The 14,811-nt window shown below is 29.0% G+C and overlaps 2 protein-coding genes across 2 annotated transcripts; one reads left to right on the forward strand and one right to left on the reverse strand.

The window, feature by feature from the left end:
- The first annotated feature begins 409 nt into the window (after positions 1-409).
- Positions 410-1,278, forward strand: LOC104819631 (auxin-responsive protein SAUR40-like). Its single transcript, XM_010549780.1, has one exon. The coding sequence runs from the start codon at positions 479-481 to the stop codon at positions 962-964; it is 486 nt and encodes a 161-aa protein (XP_010548082.1). The 5' UTR covers positions 410-478; the 3' UTR covers positions 965-1,278.
- Positions 1,279-7,981: 6,703 nt separating this feature from the next.
- On the reverse strand, positions 7,982-8,944 carry LOC104819632 (auxin-induced protein 15A-like). The gene has a single exon (XM_010549782.2). The coding sequence runs from the start codon at positions 8,844-8,846 to the stop codon at positions 8,532-8,534; it is 315 nt and encodes a 104-aa protein (XP_010548084.1). The 5' UTR covers positions 8,847-8,944; the 3' UTR covers positions 7,982-8,531.
- Between the last annotated feature and the right edge of the window lie 5,867 nt (positions 8,945-14,811).

Genomic DNA, 14,811 nt, shown 5'->3' on the forward strand with positions numbered 1-14,811 from the left:
ATCTTTTTTTTTTGTTTCAATTTTCGAAGTTGTGAGAAATTATTTTCCTTATTCAGCTGAGAAATTTTAAATTATAAAAGTTAAATTTATAGCCAAACAATATAATATTTAACTTTATTCTTTAATATTATCGCACGCGAAGTCACAAAATCCTGTGGTATGGACAATGAATTTAAGAATAATAAAATAAAATGGCAATAGAGTGATGTCCTTTCATTGACAACTTAGAAACGATAATATACTTAATATAATTATAATGGATAAAAAAAAGTTTGATTAGTGGTCATTTTAACCTTTAGTTTAACCAAGTGGCAACAGAGGCAATCTCGTAATTATCATAAACTTGAGGGGTATTTCACTTACGCCCGACCTTTATATCCCCCGCTCCCATCATTTTACTCTCCCCGCCGGAAATCTTTTTTGTTCTGTCTCTCTCATACTTTCCTTCGCTTTCCCGGGAGCCAAACAGCTTTTTACAATGTCGCCGGCGATGGGTAAATGCAATAAGATCCGAAGAATTGTTCGGATCCGTCAGATGCTGAAGCAGTGGCGGAGGAAGGCGCACGTCGAGTCCGCCGGAGTCACCACCGATCCCACCTTCTCATCCGCCGTGGCGCCGTCGGATGTGCCGCCGGGACACGTTGCTGTCTGCGTCGGAGCGAGCCGCCGGAGATACGTCGTGCGATTGACGCATCTGAACCATCCGATCTTCCGGCGGCTGCTCATGGAGGCGGAGGAGGAGTACGGGTTCTCTCAGGTCGGCCCGCTAGCAATCCCCTGCGACGAGTCTCTGTTCGAAGAAATTGTCCGAGTTGTGACTCAGTCCGAGTCCGCCGGGCGATGTGAGCTAACGACGCTAGAGGATCTCCGGAGGTGCTCCCACTTCGGGATGACGAAGACCATCGATTATTTCGGCGATTCGCGGCCGTTGCTTCCTGGGATTGCGGACAAATCCGTGTGCTGAGGCTGACTCGGAGAACCCAACTCAGTCACCAATCATCAAAAGCTTTGATTAGGAGGGAGATTTTTTTTTAATGGGTATAATTAGAGGGTTAACTCTCTCTTTTTTACCAGTTTCTTGCTAATTATTATTAAAGTTTGACCAATAGGAGATGGCAATTAGGGTTTCTACTCTTTTTTTGTAATGCCGAGTCATCCCGAGTTGAATCGGAGGATTTGTTTGGAGCACCTCTGTTCTTACGCCCTCTATCAATTGTAAATTCAATTTTCCTCGATTCACTAAATGCAATAAATGCCAATGTGGTATATATTCGAAAATTCCCCACTAATATATTATTTTATTAGCTTTTTCTATTAAAAATCCATATTTCAGAAAGTATTTTACCAAATCTACTAGTTGGAAATTTGGTGTAACCCCATCAATACAAAGCCTTGGGTTTCCATAAAATCGATTACAATTATCCAATAAAAAATTTAGATATACAAAATCAATTATAATACCAATCGTATATTCAAAATTATTCTAACAATTTGGTCAGTCTCTCACTTCTCTTCTATTTCTTTGATATATCACATCATTAATCATAATGTTGTGATCCTTACATTAAGGTTTACCGATGGTGTCTCATTTGCTTAGTTTAGGATAATTCACGAGTAATATTGGTTTAATAACTTGTAAATACCGTAACCATAATATCTCCAATGATTATTTGCTAATTACAAAATTATCATTTACTATAGAAAATGCTGAAATCATAAACATTTGGTACTAGTATTTTGGTCTGTCAACATTACAACTCTTGTTACAAAATTTTCTGCAATAAAGTGCCCATATCATTTGAAATTTGTTTCTGTAATCTTCCGCCGAATTGGATATTTTGGGTTTCATTTCCATAGTATTAGAGTTCACAATTTTTTATTTTTAAAAGAAAAGTTTATACATCAGATTTTATTTAGTGTGGTTATTTTAAAATTCGGGTTTTATTTAAAATATTTGTTTCAAAATTAAATTTTTATTTATTTATTTATAATTTTTCATTTGGAATAAAAGCAGCTCCGATTAAATTATTTTCGATTTTTAAAAAATATGTTTACTATATGTCTTTAGATTAAATTCAATAAACAAGTTAATAAGATAAACTTTTGTAGAATTGGAGACATGCGAATCTGTTGCGTGAGACTTCGTCAAAGCACTTTGTCTCTCCACGGAAAGCAAATTTAATTTTTTTTAAAAATAGAATTACAATTTTACATTTTAATTAATTATTAAGTAGTAATAGTAATTAGTTAACAAGTTGAAATCCGACGTTTGAAATCCAATCGATGCAATGGTGGGTCCATATTTATTCAGAATATTCGTATCATTATTTAGCTGATTATGCTTTGCCTTGTCAAAAGTGCCCACGAGGCCCGGTGCCTATACAGCAGATAAGTAAGGTAATGTTACATTATTTATTACAACTTGCAAAACACACTATTTTGTAACAAAAGTTATATTCAATATTTGATTTTGTCTTAAGATATATGTCACAATATGAGATATGAAGATAAATAAAACGAAATAGGCTTATAATTGTATTTATATCTCATACATTAGATTGAAAAAGTCAAATTTGTATTTTCATAATATAATCATATATTTAAATATCTATATAGAAACTAATGTTATCATCTTGGTACAAATAAAATTTTCCATGCAATGAGATTCCAATAAACAAGTACTACCGCCTAAAAAAAGCAGTTGGACCAAATATATTAACTGCTTTGGTTATAAAAAAAAAATCGAATATTTAATAATTGGATAACCGTTTAGGTCCAATTGTAAGTGTATAATTATCATAATGGTCCTGACATTTATTTAAAAAAAAATGTGTGACATTAGTTGGCTGTACGTACGGAATGGGAAAAGCCGTAGAAGACGGAATGTGGTACGTGGAAAGCATATGATGAGACGTAAATGTAAATAAAAACGCGTCTCTAGGAGTGATTAAAGGGTCAATTAAAGAATTAGTGAGCAGCAGGCTATTATTTGTACGTAGTATCTTTATTACAAATTATATAGATATTCACAGAATTTATTTGAACACTCTATATAAGAAACAAAATATGGTAAAATATATAAATATTACCACAAAGAAAAAAGATAATTAATTTTATAAATTTAAAATCATGAATTTTTGAAAATACACTAAATAAATGTATGAACTCTCAAACTTTTGAATAAATAAATCAAAATTTTTTTAAACTATTAAATTTTCGTACAACTATATTGACGAGGTTAGACAATTAACGGAATTCGGTAACTGACGCAATTCGTTGGAGTTTTTTTTTTTATTTATTATAATGTCAAATAAGCGTCACACTGTGGCCATGTCACCAGCAAATATTATATCAACAAAAAAAAACACAATTTGAAATATTTAGTTTTTGTACGGAATCGTGAGAATCAAAATGGCGAGAATAAAACAAGTGAATCCACGTAGTATATATGATATGCCTGAAAATGTAAGTCCAAAGAGGGTTTGGTAGTTGTCAGAGAGCATATGCATGCAGAAGATAACATGCCATGCTTCTGAATCCATTTATTTAATTTTAACTATGTTATATATATATATATATATATATATTGTATGAAAGATTTATAACATGATCAAAAGATTTTGTTAATTTATTTTCGCTTGTTGTACAACTGCAAGAGAGTACAAGATTTGAGAGAAAACCTAGTTCTATTAGAAAAATATAATTTTATAAATGATAATTCTAATTCTCCGTAATTTTTTATTCTATAGATTTATAATAGCACATATATATATATATATTGTATGAAATATTGGGTTATAGATTTATAATAGCATATTTATTTCACCATTTAGTTAATCAAACACTTTAATACTATACTTATGAAACGCTTTTTTTTAATAAAAAAAAAAACAAGAAACCATTGTCCGTACGTCACGTGGTCAAGTCTCATGCATCCAGACCCACTTGAAGGAAAGCCCTTTTTCCCAAAAGCTTATCATACTCGCTGCCGATTTGGTTTGGACGTTACATAAAAATCTTATATCTAAACTAGATAAGACCCGCGCGATGCGCGGTTTATTTTTTTAATATAAAATATTTAGTTTTTTGAAAAATTATTGATATAAATATAATAGAAATTGATATATATTATGTAAAGTTAAATTGTATTATTATATCAATAAACATATGTATATATGAAAAATGAAATAATATAAATATCATTGTATTGTTATAGTATACAATTATCTTTATATATGTGTAGTATATGTGTTGAAATCACTAATGAGGAATATATCTCCATTGTTTTGTTTTTTTGCATGATTTTGAAACATTTTTTCTTGACACACTTCAATTTAATGTACTATTCTAATGTTTTCAACTGTAAATCTTGTATTATATGTACTGTTTGATAATTTAATACATCGTATTTTTTAAATCAATTATTTATAATGTATTTCGTATAAAAGGAGTTGGATATGAGTTTTTTTTTTAATCTAACCTTAGGGTTTTTACAATGTTGAAAATTTGTCTATAGGCGTATCTTTTTCATTAGAGTTTTCTGTATGATCTAGCTAGGATTTGTATTCCTGTTGTAGATGTTATATGGAAGAGAGAGTAACATACAACTGACCATGATTAAAAATAAGTCGTGACAGATATACACTTAGTTGTTTAATATTTTGTCTTCGGTTTTTATTTATTATCATTGTATAACATAATCTCTAATCGAAAATGATCCTTTTTGTAATGTCAATAGTTGTTTCGAATATGTTGGTGATTGAATAATGATTGAAAATATGAAAATATGAGTATTGTATGAACCATGTATAAGAGCAATATCAATTATTTGTTTTGTTGTTGATATGTTTTTTCGATCTTATAAAAAAATTTAGTTCATGGATAATATTAAAAATGATGTTATTATAATTTTTTTATTTAAATTATTTTTAATATATTTTGTATAAAAAGAGTTGAATTGAACTCATTGTTTTGGTAATACGTTGAAATTTGTCATGTATATCATATATATTTACGTTTCATTTATGTTTAGTCATAAATTTTTTTTGTTACTTTTTATTTTCATAAAATTTGTAACTTTTATATGTATATACATCATCTACACTCCTTTTGGAGTGAATTCAGGGAAAAAACACTCCAATTCTCCAACAGTCTTCGTCTTCTTCATCTTCAACATGTCATTTAAACCAAATTTCATTATTATATCAAATTAACACTTTTTGAAAAACATTATCTTATTATTATTATATAAAATCAAGTAATATGTTTATTATTTTATAATATATTCTACTACTCACACAGCATCATCTACAAATAAATAGAAAACTCAATCCAATAAAATATTCTATGACAAATATATAGATGTAAAGTTTTTAAATGATAACTATCATATTTAACATTATCATTTTCAGTATTATTTTATAACTATTTTTTTTACATAGAAATAAAACATAATTTTTTCCTACTTGTATGTGTTTTTAAAATATATGATTTTGTAAAAATTTAATCATATAAATATATTTTTAATAAATCAAACTAATAATATGTAATATTTTTTTTATTGAATTCATACTCCACCATCTTGCCGAACGGAGGAGCTCCAGCGAGCATAGTGTAAAGGACGATGACACCGTTCCCAACATTGACTTTAACTGGGTATGAACTCGCTGTGAGATCCCTAATTTTTTAAAAAAAAAACATTAAACTTTTCTTTCTTTATTTTAGATACAGATATGAACGCATCACAATATCAAATTTTCTTAAAATCCTCAGAAATTAAAAGTATAGATAGAAGATTAAACTGTCAAAAATTATTCAAACATTTAAATTCGATGAAAAATAAATTCAAGATTTGAAAACAAAGGTTTAGAAAAATCTCACAATCCACTCCATTTGAAGTTCTCGAATCTCTATTGCATTTCCCGACCAGAATAGGTGTTGCCAAAGTTCACACACATAAAATTGTTAAAAAACATAAATGTGGATAGGAAACATAGAAAAATAAAAAGCGGATGATGGAACATATATTATCATTTATGACGTTAAAGAATTGTGACTCTTTTGCGGAAAATTGTACGGTCAAATGGGATGGGTTCAATTTCATCCATCTCAATTGACAACCATTTACCTCTTCCACGTGCAATGATTTCTGTTTCCTATTAACTTTGAAGGATGACTAAGTTCATGTGTTATATGAATGTAATATTATAGAATGAAAATAAAAAAGTTTAAGAATGCTCACAGTAAGAAGTTATATATACCACTAAAAATAAATAAGATAGAATACGATAAGACAATAATACTAATTAGAAGAATAATAATAAATGTGATTATTTTTTTGTTTTAACATTTATTATTTGTTAAAATTTTCTGCATGATTCTGAAAAAGGTGAAACAATATCTTGTTAAAATATTATGGCGGAAATATAAATATATAGAATTTTGTATACTTTGAAGTAAAATATCAATACCGTTTCCGTTTTTTGGGTTTCATATTGCTCTTTTTGAATGAATTTTTACAATCTAAGTTGCTATATGTATAATAGAATAGTCTTTCTATATTTTTTTAATTTATATTGGTAAATTAATATAATGAAGATGACATCTAATAAAAATAATTTGTAATTAAAAATCGCTTAAAAAATATCAAAGAATGAATTAAAAAAAAAAAGATATTTTCGCCTTAACCAATTTCAGATTTTAAAAGCAAAGGAATAAATTTCCATGAATCTTGAGGGTAAAGAATGAATATTCGTCTTAATACCCATGGTACTCGTATGACTTATATATATATATATATCCTAACAGCATTTTAATTCAATATACTATTAAAACTAAAATATTTGTTAATATATCATTAACTAATTTTTATTTCAATATACATGCGTGCGAAGAAGAGAAAACGTCTAAAGGACCGACAATATGTTCAATTGACGGTATATAAATAAGAATTATTTAACAATAATAATGATAATAATTAATCATTTTTTTATCTCAATCTATAATCTTTTTTTTGGTAACTGATCAATCTATAATCTTGGTTGTCAACTAATACTATATAATAATTCATGTCATGTATATATATATTAATTTAAACTGATTCACTAATTTATTCCTACAGTAGTTACGTGTATAAATTTGAAAACAAAGGTTGTAGGAACTTGGTTAACAGGGAAATGATTAAGTGTGTTTAAAACACCAATAATCTAAGCGTATCAGGGAAAGCCAAAGAAGAAGATGCATGATTCCTTCCTTCACCTCTATTTTCTTCAATTTTTGTCTGTATATATGTTTCTTTTAATTAAAAGAATCAAATAAGAAGTACAAAGGAGACAAAGGATAAGAAAACATACATCACCATGACCTTTCACGTTACCCCTTTCAACTACGTGAGCTACGAGACTCCCCTGTTGAACCATTTTTTTCAATCTCTTTCATGAAGAAAATGTGTCAAGCGTCCATTGGGAAGATGGTTCCTGAAATGCCAAAAAAAAAAAAACAAAGACAACGGTAAAACATGGTTGAACGGAAAACCCATGAATGTCTCCACGGATATTATTTTCTTTTATCTCTTTTAAATAGTGAGAGAGAGGAAAAGAAACGATATAATATGTAACGTATATGTTATAACATTTAATGAATTATTTACTTTTAAAATAAACCTCAATTATAATAAATGAATTAACGTTGGAATATGAAACACTTTTGGCTTTTGGATTGTCCGTATTCTCCAAAATAGTGTAACAAAGTATTTATTATTATTAAAAAACGTTAGCATTAACCAGATCACATTTATAATTTTTCAATCCACAATTACATAGTTTTCATTTATTTATTTCTCGTCAAAGCTTTATAAATTTTATAGTAATTCTTATTTAAATCACCAACTTTGTAAAATTTATAATAATTCTTAATAACCAATGAAAATTTTAAATTTTGCCACATAGATGATGGGGTGGATGCTTAGGTGGCTTCACCACAATCCTTTAAACATCTTTATTAATATATATAGATTTAGTTTTTACAAAGAACGCGTATGATATTTTTGTTTTTTTTCTTTGATATCTTTAATATACGATGTGACGCATCATCTGCATGCACACTCAAGGCTCATGATCAAGAAACAGACCAAAGACGAAGACCAGACATAAGATCGAGGAGTACTTTTATTTTTTTTTTCTTGCCATTGATGACTTCTCTCACGGAACCAAATAGAAGAAAGCAGCGTTCCGTGAGGAAAACGGGAGAATTTTTTTTTTTTTTTTTTTGTACAGATCTAAGTAAAACCCACATAACATCCCCTGTCTCTAGGTTTTTTGTCAGAAGGGTCACACTAAATAACCCTTGAAAACCTTTAAAAAATGACGGGTCGCCGTAAAGATCGATCTCGACACTTCGTCATAAAAAGAGAGGGGAAAAAACGAAGAATATAGTGAAATTTGGAAGAGAAGATGTTAGAAAAAAAGAGAAGCTTGTGGAAAACTTCAGCTTTAGCCATCTTCTTCAAGTTCTTGTTCTTGTTTCTTTCTAGTTCATCGGATCATGGAGGTTAGGGCTTGGAAGGCGACTTCTTCGCAAGGAATGGTGAGACCCATGTCGTGATCGAAGCCGAACTCTTCCTCGGCTCGCCGGAGAAGGCATTGGAACTCGGGGTGAGTCAGGAACGAGATCGGGACAACGTATCTGCTTCTGTTCTGTCCCACGTAGACCGGGAAGTGCCCCTTTGGTACGTCGAGGCAGAGACCGTCTTCCTCGTATCCCTGCTTCTTCCCCAGGCTCGAACATCTCTTCAGAATCTGCTTCAACATTGCTGTTTGTGTTAGTTTTGCTGGTTTCTTGAAGGCCATTTCTTTAGTCTTGTAATATTCAACGAGAGAGAGAGAGAGAGAGAGGGAGAGAGAGAGAGAGAGAGAGGATGGGTTAGAAGTGGCTTGAAGATGGATGGATATTGAGGGGAAGGAGTATATATTTATACATAGAGATTTGCGTGTGTGTATGAGAGAGAGATAGAGAGCGAGAGAGAGAGAGAGAGAGAGAGGGCATGTGCATATGCGTAAAGGACAAGATGGGAGCCAAGATGCCCAAAGCCAGTTGCAGTATTAACTTCATTGTTGGTCCTCTCAGTGACATTATGGTCCCTTTGATCTCATGGTCCATTCCAAGATACACCGAAAATGATATTTTGTACTTATTTTTTATATAATAAACCAAAGTTGAGAAATCTATTTGTACCGTTAACTATACAAATTAATCTAAGAACAAATTAATCTGTAACACTATTTTCCTGATCAATACTAGTAAACATAATCTCTTAAAAAAAATTAATTTAAGATTTAATTTAATATTGTTTTTATTAATAGATAGAAAAAATATTAGTTTTAAGACTTATTTTTAGATACACAATAGTAATTATTTAATTAATTTCTTCATTATTCTATCGAATAGTTTGAATTTCTACGTCCGACGAGAGATCGAAATCAAATAACTTTTATTTACAAAGTTATATTTTAAAAAATCTACAGAATGCTTATTGATATATCACTTTCCGATAGAACCCAAACTGAGTGTGTCGGTTGTAAATGTCGTGACCACATTGCATTATCCAACTATCCACATTAAAATGCATTTTAAAAATATGTTAAAGATTGTTAGGGAAATGTAAAAAGGAAAAACCCTAGATTGTAAGGCCACGATATCACATATATAAAGAAGAGAACTTTGTATATCTCATTCATATTTTATTTATAACTCGAAAGTTTATATTTTTTTTATAATTTAAAAGTTCACCAAATCTTTAAACCAACTATATTTCTCATAAAACCCGGATAAATCCACTAACTTAATTTTTGTTCTTGCAATGACTATTTTCTTTTAAATTCACACCCATGTTCAAAAATATAATAACTTCAAAAACCAAAAAACCGTAAAAAAGTAAAACCCCGAACGCACATTTCACACTTTAGATTATTTTTATTTTTTAGATTTTCTTTCAGAATTATTTGTCGTCTTTCTTAAAAATACAACAAGATTTTATCATCTTCATAATTCTCAATATTTCACGGTAAATTGCGTTTTTGAGATTCATACGCTCCAACTTAAAGATATATTTAAAAATACATACAAAATATATAAATATTTTTTATAGATTTAAAACTAATTCTTTAAAATATATAGAATATCTATATATTGGGTTCTCTATCAATACATACATAAAGCATTATACTATATTTTCCCTAAAAAAGAGGTAACTCTCTCTCTCTCTCTATTTATCTATCTATCTATGTATCTCGATGTGTACATTGAGACCGATAATCACGGACTTTGGAATGAGTAATGAGTAATGTACAAATGTTTGGAATTTGGTCAAACTTTGCTCACACATACCAACCAAATATTTTACATACATGAAATTTATTTAATTGCATAGTTATTTATTTCTTTAATTTTATGGTAAATTAACGTATCATCGCCTTTTCATTTTGAAGGGTTCTCCCCCCCCCCCCCTTTTTTTACTTCTATATTGAAAAATAACTTCAAAATTCGACTTCTGAGAAATATATGATGTTAAAATTATCATGCATAGAAACTCTCTACATAACAGAAAATCTCTTTATTTTTCTAGTTTACAATATTTTTTCATTGTAGTTGACTTTGGAATATAAACTTTGAAAAAATTGTTTGATATGCGTCTGCCAGAATTATAGAAAGTTTAGATCCTCGTTATGATTCCTCGTTACTTTCCATGTCATTCATAATTTTTTTTGGAAGAAAATAGTTGTTCACGTCCAAAAATGATATTAAACTCTGAAATTAGACCAAATTACAGAATAATATTATTTTGTTTAACGATAATATATAGAACAAATTTAAGTATATATATAATATTTTTATAATATAATTCCTTACTAATAGAAAAATGAAAATTACATAAAAGAATAAATTAATATGTAAATTGTCCAAAAATATCGATTTTCCAAATTTATAATTTTTTTGGGTAACCGAGTGTATTGAACCAAAGTCAACACTAATCTCTAGACTGATGGTCAGCCACGTAATTGAGAACATATGATATTTTCCTACAATGAATGTCCAAAATTTTACAGAAAAAATGGATTGTTTTCTCCGATATTGTTTCATTTTTCAGATTCTAAGAAACTATCATTTTTTTATTAAGAAGAAACTATCTTATATCACATAATTTGGATTTAGTATAATATATATATATATATATATATATATATATGGTACGATTTCTATCAGATGTAAACATATTTAATATGGTATTGAAGTTTAATGTATTATAAAAAGAAAGATTAGGCAATTCAATAATATTTTAGGGCATATATGACCCATGATGTTTGTATTACAGGAAAAAGATAGTTCCAAGACCGGAGAGAGTTGCCCACGTGGTCCAGTTCAAATCTCCACCACCACTTTTGATATATATATATATATATATATATATAAAAAAAAATCATTTTTCAGATTCTAAGAAACTATCATTTTTTTATTAAGAAGAAACTATCTTATATCACATAATTTGGATTTAGTATAATATATATATATATATATATATATATATATGGTACGATTTCTATCAGATGTAAACATATTTAATATGGTATTGAAGTTTAATGTATTATAAAAAGAAAGATTAGGCAATTCAATAATATTTTAGGGCATATATGACCCATGATGTTTGTATTACAGGAAAAAGATAGTTCCAAGACCGGAGAGAGTTGCCCACGTGGTCCAGTTCAAATCTCCACCACCACTTTTGATATATATATATATATATATATATATAACCAAAACAAAAATACAAAACAACATATTATAATGCTCGGATTTAAAAATATTCTTCAAATGTGCACCACCGGTGAACACTTTTCGATCTATGTTATCCTATTAGCTCTTTCGTAAGTCATTTCCGTTTTAGTCAAGATATTATAAGATATATATATATATATATATATGGTTCATGAGAAAGGAGGGAAAGCGAAGTGGTCCGAAAACGTATCTATATATCTTTTGTTGTGCCAAATATGTATGCTTCTTTTTGTCTTTCATGGTTATTTTTGGAATCTTTCTTTTTATATGGATCATCGGGAGTTAGAATCAACCGCTACATATCGGTTCGCTATTTTATTACAAATTCAAAGACGTAGTGCCAAATTCAAAGACATATATCCTCATATGAAAGGTGATTATTTTTCTGTTCATATGAAGTCTCGAGAATTCAATATCGGTTGCTAAAACTGTTAAAACTTAGGGTTCAATGGACGGAGTTTTTAGGGTTTTTAGAATCCATTTTTTTGGACAATTTTGTAAATTTAGTTTTGTTAAAAACTTTAAAAAAAATTAGTGAAAAAATCAACTAAAAACTAAATTAGATTTGTTTGATTATACATACTATAAAAACCAAAAACAAAAAAAATTAAAATTCAAAAACAAAAAACTAAAACCAAAAACTCAAAATAAAAAACATTATCATTCATAGCCTTAATAATGTTTATAGCCTACGCTAAGCCTCGATCAATTTTTTTTAAAAAAAATTGTACACTTTACAAAAAAAGAAAAAGGAAAGAGGGTACGTATTATGGACGTACAATTTTGTGTTGCTTTGCATGTTCTGTGACGGAGAATGGATCGGAGAAGTACGTGATGGAAACAAGATGGGACACAAGGAATTATTACAAATGGTCCATTAGTTTTTTTTTTTTGTGTATTTTCCTTAATATCCATTTATTGGACCAGAAATCAAATCAATTCAAAGCCTTTTTCTTTTTCTTTTTCTTTTTTTTTTCTTATCCTTTTGATTAATGTTTGTTCCTCATTGGTGCTTTTTTGGGTGATCGTGACCAATGGGCTCGGGTTTACTATGACAACGTTACCCAATATTCTCTTTTAACAATTTTACAAATGGTCCATTATGTAACCATAGCCGTCGTGGATTATATATTTCATGTGGGGGTTAAAGCATATGGTTTATATGATCATATAGATTCGAGTTTTGTTTGGATTCATCTTTCATCTTGTGTTTCATGTCTGAAATCTTATATCCACTCTATTATTCTATAGAGAAATCGGTATAGAAATCGCGATTTTCTCTTAATTAGTTGGACCGAAATCAAGCTATATATGTTATAAGAACTAGGGCATCGTTCTTGTTTTAGGTAACGAGTTTAGGTTATATGCACCGATATGGTCTAAATAGAAGTTGTTTTGCTATGTTTTTTATAAAGAATCCGTCTAAGCGATTTAGACATTATATACGGTCGTCCAAAGCCCCATCTATTAGGATATGAATGCATTATTTTAGGATATTATTATACATATTTGGAGAATTCTAAAACATATAGATCTTTATATCGAACTAAATGTTATAATCTACAAATATTTGCGAAAGTCTCCTTAAGATAGAAATTTCACAAACGTGAAATGACTTGAACAGCTAATTAGGTCCCATTTGAACGCGTTTTAATTTTTTTCCAAAGAAAAAAAAAATAGCACATGAAGTACTTAAAGTGTGTACCATACAAAGTTCTCCATGTATTAATGATTACGATGTGATATGATTATGAGTGTGATTTATGGTTCGATTTCTAAAAATCCAAAAATTATATCAAGAAGCTGAAGATTTATTAGGATTTAATTATTATTATTATTGTTGTTATTATTATTATGCCTTCATTTTTTACCATTGCTTTTTTCTCTTGATATTGGACTAGGGTTTTATTTTCTTAGATCTTGGAGTAGATTTCTCCAATAAATATTTGGAAAAAAAATATTATTACTCGTTAAAAAGACATTTGGATTTGGGTTCGGATTGTTGATCTAATTCAGGTTGTCCAATTTGGTACTATTTGAACGGATTGTTGATTATTTTTTGGAATGTTTTTAAAATTCACACAAAAATTATTAAGTTTAGGGTTTAAACTTTAAACCCATGATTTTTTGTTCTAAAATTGCTAAAAGACAAGGTATTTTTTAAAAACAATAAATTACAAGCCTTGTATCTGAAAATAGTAATGAATACTGTAAATAAATACAATCATGATTTAAAAAAAATAATATTAGGGTTTTAAAATAGCAACATTTGCATTTATGATATGTAATAGGCCATGGGCTATAATGTTTTTAATATATCTAACACTTTCTTTTCTGTTCAGTTGAAGCCCTTGATGTTATGGCCCGTTTAGACGCCCAGAGTTGAACACATGGATTTGCATTATTTTTTTGCCAGCAACTCATGGGGTTTGTTTAATTTGGCTGTTTCAATATTTTTTCCATTTGTTGAAACTTTTTTATGTTAGATTTAGATCTAAATATACATAATTTTTAATTTGACCAGATGTGTTAAATTTAATTGTGTTAGAAAAAATTGCTCTATTTGAATTTTTTTGGTTTTTTTATTAATACTAAATGAAAGAGATGGTAAAAAAAATGTTGTTAATTTATATTTTAAACTTGAGAAACACCCTAATCTATTCACTAATTCCTAATTTAGATTTAAAAAAAAAAAATCAAAAGTCTAAGTCACACCTTTTCTTATCTCGCTGAATTTTCGTGGCATTTTTTAGCATAAAATATTAGAAAAATACAAATAAAATTTATGCAAATGGAAGGAGATTTAATTTAAAAGTCTAGGTCAGATTCTTTTTTTTCTTTTTCTGTTACATATTCAAATAGATGGAGACATGCATGCGGAGAATTGATACATGCATATATTATATGGTGGGTCATGTGAATTATTTGGTCTGACTATAGCCATTATCTTAGAGAGAGAAAAAAAGCATATATATATATATA

Source organism: Tarenaya hassleriana, unplaced genomic scaffold (genome assembly GCF_000463585.1).
Source record: "Tarenaya hassleriana unplaced genomic scaffold, ASM46358v1 Cleome3, whole genome shotgun sequence".
In the NCBI taxonomy this organism is placed as follows: Eukaryota; Viridiplantae; Streptophyta; class Magnoliopsida; order Brassicales; family Cleomaceae; genus Tarenaya; species Tarenaya hassleriana.

What these genes read in the sequence shown, in the direction of transcription:
- LOC104819631 (XM_010549780.1), top strand. Translation starts at nt 479, where the DNA reads ATGTCGCCGGCGATGGGTAAATGCAATAAGATCCGAAGAATTGTTCGG.
- LOC104819632 (XM_010549782.2), bottom strand. Translation starts at nt 8,846, where the DNA reads ATGGCCTTCAAGAAACCAGCAAAACTAACACAAACAGCAATGTTGAAG.